The sequence below is a fragment of the Bidens hawaiensis genome, unplaced genomic scaffold (genome assembly GCF_021521415.1).
Source record: "Bidens hawaiensis isolate Kalapana, Puna unplaced genomic scaffold, B.hawaiensis_p1.1 tig00024841_1, whole genome shotgun sequence".
NCBI classification, from domain to species: Eukaryota; Viridiplantae; Streptophyta; class Magnoliopsida; order Asterales; family Asteraceae; genus Bidens; species Bidens hawaiensis.
In genome coordinates, this window is record NW_027493940.1 from 254,068 (window position 1) to 263,767 (window position 9,700).

The 9,700-nt window shown below is 33.6% G+C and overlaps 1 protein-coding gene and 1 pseudogene across 2 annotated transcripts; one reads left to right on the top strand and one right to left on the bottom strand.

Moving 5' to 3' along the window:
• The first annotated feature begins 1,410 nt into the window (after positions 1-1,410).
• On the top strand, positions 1,411-4,348 carry LOC143570170 (putative wall-associated receptor kinase-like 16 pseudogene; annotated as a pseudogene).
• Positions 4,349-5,073: 725 nt separating this feature from the next.
• LOC143570156 (serine/threonine-protein kinase SAPK1-like) lies at positions 5,074-8,567 on the bottom strand. 2 transcript variants are annotated; one of them, XM_077055887.1, is made up of 9 exons: positions 8,176-8,567; positions 7,503-7,577; positions 6,881-6,982; positions 6,458-6,511; positions 6,279-6,371; positions 6,101-6,193; positions 5,779-5,883; positions 5,590-5,688; positions 5,074-5,350 (listed from the first exon to the last, which is right to left on the bottom strand). In XM_077055887.1, the coding sequence occupies exons 1-9, from the start codon at positions 8,293-8,295 to the stop codon at positions 5,075-5,077; spliced, it is 1,017 nt and encodes a 338-aa protein (XP_076912002.1). In that variant the 5' UTR covers positions 8,296-8,567; the 3' UTR covers position 5,074. The 2 variants fall into 2 exon arrangements, with proteins under 2 accessions (XP_076912002.1, XP_076912003.1); XM_077055888.1 differs by lacking the exon at positions 8,176-8,567 and adding an exon at positions 7,924-8,143.
• Between the last annotated feature and the right edge of the window lie 1,133 nt (positions 8,568-9,700).

The following is a 9,700-nucleotide window of genomic DNA, read 5'->3' on the forward strand; positions in this document are numbered from 1 at the left end:
CGCCACGCGCAGATGCGCCACGCGCAGATGTGATATGCGTGAGCATATATGATGCGTGAGCATATGTGATGCGTGAGCATATGTGATATGCGCCATGCGCATAGGTTTTGGCTTTGTGCCTTCATGATATCTTGATTTCAAGCCTTTTGTCTATATCTTGTGGGTTGACCCGCCCCGCTCGATGTTAAGGCGGGTACATACCTCTTCACTAAGGGTAGATCTGTTATGTATCTCTCTATTTAAGAGAGTTTCTATTCATTCGTATGTATGCAATCTTGCTTCAGTTTATTGATAATTAAAAAGCCTTGTTCAATCTCGTGTTTAGTTTGTTAATCTGTTTCTAATACCTTCATTATATACATGCGATGAGTTAATCAAAAGGTGGTATATTCTTAAAGCTGATTGGGAAATGGTTTGACGATCAGTTTAACCTCGTAACGACCGTTTTTGACACATGTACAGGGCTATGTGGGAGAAAACTCTTCGCGGATTGAAATAGTGATTACCCATAGATGTAAAACAGTTTCAAGAATATACCCCCATTGTGATTAACTCATTTGCATGGATACGCATTTCACTACTAGAAAACATAGGGCTTTTCTATGTAAATTGGTTACACGCAATTACTTTTGAAATTTCTAAAATAAAATATCCCTAATAATATAATTAATCGATAACATTGGGATAGTGATGACAAGGCTGTCAACATTTCTTGATGATAACAATGAAATATTAATTTAAAATAATACAAAATTAAGTATTGATGAATGAGCAGACAAATTTTCACCTTAAATGCACTTTGGGACAAAAGATTCATGTTCTTATCTTAAAAACACAAAGCAAACAGTCAAATGCATCTTAATTTGTTTTAGCAACCTCCGAGGTAGGCACTTAAATTTAAGAGTTTAAGAGCTAGAATAAAACAAATCAACATTGGTTATATCGTTTCTTTCAAAATATATGCATATATGTGTGAAAGATTTGTCCGTCCGGCCTTGATATCACCAATATAGTCCTCTTAATTAATTTGCTCACGGGTAGCTCGTCGATTTGTTTTTGGTTGCCTAAGTAGACACTTCTTAGGAGTTCACCATCATGGAGTTCTCTCTCTCACCATCAACATTATTTTTTATTCTTTTTGGTTTCGATACAACTTGTTTACGGTATTCTTGCACACTACCTGTACTGAACCTGTACATGTTGTACTAACATAATCGGAACTATTTGCATAGGCAGATCTTTTACTAATTCTCAGCGTTCCAACACATTATCGGACTCCCCCGTAGGATCAGGAGCTAGCACTGGTCTTTAGCCATGGAACGACAAACGATCCAAAGCTGGTGAACTCATAATTTGGTGGGCGTATTTCTCTTGGTGAATAAAAACACCTTTGTCCCCTTGTTGCACAAAATGCTTCAGCAATATTTCGCAGTACTGATCGTGATACTATTAAGGGTGAAATTAGCAGAATCTCAAGTAGTTCAATCACTGCCTGGCTGCTCAGATAAATGTGGGAATATTACGATTCCATATCCTTTCGGGATAGAAGAGAACTGCTATCTGAACAAAGACTATTGGGTAAATTGTACAACTCTAAGGTTGTATGGAAACCCTTTCACACTTTTAGACATCTCACTAGACGGTTTTATGCGTGGCGATTTTCCAGTCATGACCTACTCATGTTACAATAGCACTCATAAACGTAGCGGATCAGACTTGCAAATATGGTTGAGAAAGTTCTCTCTCTCAAGAGACAAGAACCTCTTAACTACTGTCGGTTGCGACACTAGAGCTGACATCATGACCATCGACGGTGAAGAGTACATAACAGGAGGTGCATCAATGAGCAAATGTCACTCTTCATATGATGCAACATGTTTTGGCTATGGCTGCAGGCAGCTACCACTCCCATATACTATGTCAAGATTTCTTATCCGCTCGCAAAGTAATAAAGGGAAACTAGGGAATTGGAGTTTCAATAACTGCTCATACGCGTTTATTGTTCAGAAAGATCAATACACGTTTCACCATACAGATTTTGATAGCATGCTAAATCGGTCTTTGCCTGCGGTTCTTGAATGGGCAGTTGGGACTACTGGTTGTCTAAATTCACAAAAGAATACAATGAGCCATGTTTGTAAAGAGAATAGTGTATGCATTTCAAAAGAATACAACAATGGGTATAATTGTCGTTGTGCTACAGGGTACCAAGGTAACCCATACCTCCCAAATGGTTGTCAAGGTAATTCGTGTATGCATTTAGTTAATAGTAGTTTAGGGGAAGGTTAACGTACAAATGAAATTAACGTGCTAAACGTGAGAATCAAGTAGAGTAATTATATATACAAGTAGAGTAATTATGTATAAAGAAATTATTACATAATTACTCTACTTGTATATATAATTACTCTACTTGATTCTCATGTTTAACACGTTAATTTCATTTGTATCTGATTCCAACCCTAGTAGTTTAATACTACAACAAGATTTCAAGAAAAAATGCACTTTATGTTGAGGACGGGTTTTTAATGTTTTTTTCGTTTATTGAGATATCAATGAGTGTGAAGGAGATCTACATGATTGCATATATGGCTGTATTAACACGAATGGGAGTTACGATTGTCCATGCCCCTTAGGTAAGAGTGGTGACGGCAGTAAACATGGAAGTGGTTGTTCTTATATACAAGCTGCTAGGTCACTTGGAAAGACCTTATATATCGGTGAGTGTAAACGCATTTTTTATATAGCTTACACGATCCATAAAATTTGTGTCATTGGAACCGGAAATGGGTCTGATTGGTTAAACATCTGGCTATGGCTATGTGTAGTGAGTTAACTATAAAGTGTTGGTTAAAGCGTCACATAAATGGCAAACATACAGTGAGGCTTTAATTAACTAACGCAATCTTAACTATCGCCTTGTGGTTTAACAATATTTAAATAAATAAATAAATAAATGAAAGTGTCTGTGTTTAGCATGTGATTAATTGGTGGAGAGAAGTCAATCTCATCCACGTACCTAAAGTGTGAGAAGGAGATGGCGCAATTTCGTATGTCACAATTTTGAATATTACACCGTATTGTTTTGGGTGCTACCATCGAGCCCTTGACAAGGGGGTTGGAACCCCTTGCTCAGGGGCTTTGCCCCGAAGAGCATAATAAACTCAATAATGGTGCATTACGCACCTCCTAACTTGTTTGATGTGTATTATGATTCACATTGGTTGACAAGTCATACAATTATACTAAGTTATCTAACATTTTTTAATGGAAGTTCTATCCATTGGTAGGCATCGTCACGGGCACAGCAACTTCAGTTATGCTAACTGTTATCTTATATTGGAGTCTCAAACAAAGGAAGATCATGAAGAGTAGGGAGATGTGTTTCAAGAAAAACGGCGGCTTAATTTTGCAGAAAATACTCTTCGAATCTAAACAATCCTCCCACATGGCCAAGATTTTTGCAGCAAGAGTTCTTGAAAAAGCAACGAATAACTTTCATAAAACCAATGTCATAGGTCAAGGAGGCTATGGTACGGTTTATAAAGGTATATTAGAAGATAAGACAATGGTTGCCATTAAAAAATCCAAGTCCATTGACAACCACCAAATCGAGCAATTTATTAACGAGGTGATCATGCTATCGGAAACTAGCCATCCGAATATTGTAAGGCTCTTGGGTTGTTGCCTAGAAACACCGACTCCTCTTCTTGTTTATGATTTTGTAACCAATAAAACCGTCTTTCACCACCTACATGAAAAGGACTATGCATCTTCCATGACATTCGAAAGACGTCTTAATATAGCCACACAGACGGCAGAAGCCATTGCTCATATACACTCAACCACACAAATCATTCATAGAGATATTAAATCGTTGAACATACTTTTATCCGATGATTACACTGCTAAAGTTTCTGATTTTGGGATCTCGCGGTTCATTCCTATGGATCAGACTCACATACAAACAATGGTGCATGGGACTCTTGGGTACATAGATCCCGAGTACTTTCGATCAGGAATTTTGACGGAGAAGAGTGACGTTTATAGCTTTGGCATGGTTCTTGTGGAGTTGCTCACGGGTAGAAAAGTCTTTTCGTGTGATGGAAGTGAAAGTGATTTGGGTTTGGCAATGTTTTTTGTCTCGTCGTTGGAAAGGGGTTGCTTGATACAAATTCTTGATGATCAAGTTAGGAAAGATGGGATTAATGAGCATATTAAATACGTCGCCAAGCTTGCAAAAGACTGTATCAAGCTAGAGGGAAAGAAAAGGCCGAACATGAAGGCGGTGAAAGAGGAGCTTGAACAACTAAGACGATCGATCGTTCATAATGATTTCTATCCGTGAATTGTCCATCTGGTTTGTTTTGATTTAACTACTGTCTACTTGGTTTAGAATGCCATATAATACATAAAAAGAGGTTGTATGATAGATATTTTTTTAAAAACCTATAAACTATGTATCAGAAGCTAAGCAGTTAATGCGGAAAAATATCGGTTATCACAGTGAGATATCAGTAGTTTTAATATCATGTAAAATTTATATATATATAGCAATTTTAAAATTGATAACTTAGTATAATCTCCTACCAATCTACCATTAACAAATTAACCTTTTGCAAATTGCAAAACACTAACAATCGTAGCAAGTTAGAATTGATTAAGACTTAAAATTATTGAACACTAAAAGTTGATAATTGAGACTTAAAACACTGATATCAGGAATATCGGTGATATATCGGTCAAATATAAGTCCAATATCATTGATATTATCGGTACCGATATTTTGAACCGATATTCTGATTTATATATCGCCAAGGACCGATAACCAATATATCACTGATATATCAGCGATATCGACTGCATAGATCAGAAGTAAAAAGGGTCTAAAATTTATCAGTAATAAGAATCTGCTAAATATATCATCATATACTGTTCAAAAGTTTCTGAATGATAAATCTTTACATGATTCCGGATCTTATTACAGCATATATTATATAAACCTGATAACAATTCATATAAAAGCTCAATAGTTATCCTCTATTGATGATTGTTGAAATTAAATGTTGATCTTTCACAATGAGCAATCATAATCATCACTTATGTCTATGTCTTCAACATCTGAATCATCCAAATCATCAAAGTCCACACTATCACCAAGAAGTTGAGGTGATCCATCATTTAGCAGCCCAGGACGCGTTCTTGCCTCTTGTATTATCGTCAATATTTCATCAGCGTTTTGACTTGCATAATTTGAACTTGTGCTGTGAGAGCTTGCGCCTTCCGTTAAATCTATAGGCAAGTTTTTTAAGAACCATGGGTGCATTTGGATTTCCTGAATGGTAATTCTCTGCATAAAAAAGTATTAAAGATAAATAAATACACATAAAGTTGCAACATTTACTTGCATTATCAAAATGACTACAATAAGAGTAATCTTTGCAAGTTTCTATTGCGCAAAAGTGGCAATTCTGACCCGTTTACTTAGAAAAAAATGATATTCATTTTGGTTATATTTAATGATGTTTGATACATTAATTATTTATGACGTTAAAAAAGAAATGAACAAGAAATGCATGAAATTCTTACCTTTTCAGGGTTGGCAACGAATATCCGATAAAGAAGATGCTTGCATTCCAATGATATTTCTACACTGTCCGGTATAACGTATTGAGCACTAAGTATCCGCTGTCATAAACCGAAAACAAGTTTAAATAATTAAATAAAGATCATGATATGAGATTTTTGGAAATCTGTAGTATTTTTAATATTACTCACACAAATAGTTGTTCTAAAGTTCTTTGGATCATCCGGATCTCCAAACGGATACTCCCCAACTAGCATCACATATAAAGTTACCCCACATGACCATACATCTGCAAGCTACAAATGAAAAAAAAAACTAAAATTATAAAAGAAATATGTATTAAATCCCTATATATATATATAAAGAATCTTCTTATTGAGATTTTAAAAGTTAAAAAGATTTTATTATGCAAAAAGAAAATTTAATGATGTTTGTAAAGAAAAGTCAACTATGACTGCTAAAATGGTCAACGGCCCGTTTATTATTAATCAAGTAAAAGCTCAAAGGCAGCACCTTTCCATCATATTCTTTTCTTGAAAGAACTTCGGGTGCAATGTACGCCGGTGTTCCAACTGCTGACTTCGGTTGCGAATGTAGAACCGACGACTGGATTGAATTAGAAGTAACTTAATCACTAAATCTTATAACTCTGGTATGGAAATTAAATATGAAAATGTGGTAAATTTGTTACCTTTGAGTACCCGAAATCACATATTTTAACACGTGGCGCTATGCTTTCGTCTAGCAATGTGTTTTCAAGCTTAAGATCTCTATGACAAATTTCCTGCAATAAAATAAAATTGAAACTAGAGGTGATATTGTTGTCAATGGAAAGGGTAGAATGGTAAATTGAATGAATAAAGTTTTTACCATTGAATGGCAATAGCTAACTCCTGATATAAGTTGCTGAAAGAAAAATCTTGCCTGGTGTAAATGACAGGAAAAAACAAAGTCAAAATAACAAATCTTGACATTTGACTTTTAATAAGCAACTTATAGGTGAATAATATATAAAGTTTATTCCATGCGTTTGGAACAAATACAAATAAAATTAACATACTAAACATATAAATAACTAGAGTAATTATATTAACACTACAGTAATTATTATTACACTGTAACTTTTGAACTAGAGTAATTATTACACTATTTTATTTTATATTACAAAATTACTCTAGTTTACAACTGTAATTACTATAGTTATTTGTATGTTTAGTATGTTAATTTTATTTGTACCGGATCTTACCCCTTATTCCATAACCTCTAAAATTATTAAAAACTTATAAAACATGCCTCGTTCTCGCTGAATTTGCCCGCATTGCATATTCTTTGGAAAAGCTCTCCTCCTGCAGCATACTCCATGACTATTGCTAAATGAGTAGGAGTTAGTAAGACCTGAAAAAGGAAATATGTGAACCTATATAAAATATATATATAATTGCACATTTTATTTACTATTTTAACTTCAAAATCAACAAGAATTTGTTTTTATATATGTAGAGAAAAATGTTTGTACATATTTGGATTCTGAGTTTGAAAAACTCTTGTTTGAGCTTTTGATTTTTATATAAAGTCAAACTTTGACTTTTTGGGATTGAGGATGTGTACACCTGTAACTAATAGAACCAATTATCAGAAATCAACTGAACCTTTATTTTTTGGGTGTTATCTTTAACAAGGGGACAGAATAGGTGCAAAATTGTCTGAAATTTAAATAGTATGAAAATTGCTATATTTTAACCACTTAACAATAATAATGTAATCAGTAGATTCAAATCCACAAACACACAAAGTGAATAAAGAGGTTTTTTTTTTTGAAAGGCCGAATATATTAAAACAAAAAAACGGAACCTCCTATCCAGTAGCTAGGAGCCCGAATAAAGAGGTGTGTATCTTATAAAGAATAAATATTTACCTCTTTGAATCTGATAATATTTGGATGCCTCAAAGATCTATGATTAAGTATCTCCCTCTCTACATGCTCATCAATCTGAAAATGTTCAAAAATCTTGATCAAGCCCAGAAAATATTTGCATCAAGCTTATAACATGAATTGCATAAAAACATTAAAATGCAAAATTTCAAAAATCTTGGTCAAACCCATATATTATGCATTAATCAAGACATCAAGGGCATCAATACATGATATACAACAAAAGCTTCAAGAAAAAAAACAAACTATACTAAAAATTACAAATTTTCAAAAATCTTGATCAAGCCCACAAAAATATTCTATTTTAATCAAGACATGGAGTGAATTAAAACATCAAAAAATTCAATAAAAAACAAAACTTTATCAACAAATGCAGAAGTTCAGAAATCTTGATGAAACCCACAAATTATTTTGCATTAATCAAGCTTCAAGTGCCCAGAAAAATCAAAACTTTATGAAGAAATTGATCAAGCCCACAAAGTATTTTGCATAAAAACATCACAAAGATTCAAAGAAACTAAAAAAAAATGCCAAATTTCAGAAATCTTGATCAAACCCACAAATTATTTTGCATTAGTTAAGATTCAACTCAATAAAAACATCAAAATATCCACACAAAAAAAACACAACTTGTTAGAACAAAAAATGGACAAACTTTTTGGCCTCTTTCAATAAACTTGACAGCAAACAACTCATTGGTCCCCTTGTCCTTAACAAGCTTGGCTACCCCAAAATTACCAGACCCTATCTCTTTAACCATTTCATATCTCTCCATGTTTGACTTAATATAATCAAGAAACTCAAATCATAAAGACCCACAAAGTTTTCTTGTTTGTAAGATATGAGCAAGCAAAAATGGAACTTGCTAAGGTTAGGTGGTGGATGATGAAGTGTTTTATGGGTTAGTGTGAGTAGACTTTAGTGGTGACTTGCTATATATAGAAAGCAGATGGACATAAAGAATTCTGAGCAGAATTTTTTTTCTTAATATATTGGCCCATACCTTGCTATTATTGGATGATAAAACTAGGGGTACAAACTAAACTAGTCAGTGTGTTAACTATTATTTGATGATCTATCATTTGTGATCTCCTAGTAGGATGTTTGGGGTTTTCAATGAAAAGCTAAGTTTAATTCATTACTTATCATTTTTGGTGGATTATAGAAATGCGGGATTTGAATTAGGCATTGTACAAGGTTGTCAATTCGAATCCCGAGCCTACTTGGATTTTCGTCAAACAGTGTGTTACGCCAGAGAGTTCTGTTCTTGTAGCGGCGCAACGACTGTCACGTGGCAGTCGACGACCCGGGGGAACGTCCAAGCCTAAATCTGAAGCCAGCGTGGGCCCAGTTAAGACAATATAATCTGACTAGAATGAGTCAACAGGTATTTAAATTTGAAGAATGCAATAACTTAAATACAAGAAAGTTGTTCTTTTTAAAAAAAATTTGTAATCCATCACACTAACTGATTTGTTGATTTGTTTAGGATATTATATGAAAGGATTTTTCTAGAAACTTTAATAGTTTAATAACTAAATAAGGAAGTATGAAGTGTCACTCACTTCATTATCTTAAAAGCAGATTAGGTAAGATAGAGTTGGTGCTTACATATATAAAGAAAAAATTTTCTTTTCTTTTCAGTTTTTTTTTCTGATGATGAATAACCTTTGTTATATATATCAAGGAGCTGACTATGACAAGTTTATAGTGTGATTTGATTTTAGTTCCGTCTAAGTTTTTATTTTACGCGATGATTATGGTATTTGTGAAATTCGTTTATTTGACGTGTCATTGTCTTTGTTAAACCTTCTTATGTCAACATTGACGATATATATATAAACTAAATCGTAATATTATCACTTAATTACTTAAATTCTCAAAATCAAAGTATTTGTGTTTTTTCTTACTTCTCACATGGATTATTATATCATTTTAAAATTGGTTTTCGGAATGCAGCACATAGATTATCATTCGTTTATTTTTCAAATGTCTAAACTAAAAATCAAGTCATTAGAATGATAATAGTGTGCACGCATATATAAAAGCTTGTAAAGTTGGCTACTTGACCACAATGTATTATACACATATAGTGAAATGTGTGAAGTTATGGTTAATAGTTCCCATATGATCATAACATTGCATGACTTGTATGTAGTGGTGTTTTTATACTTTCAACA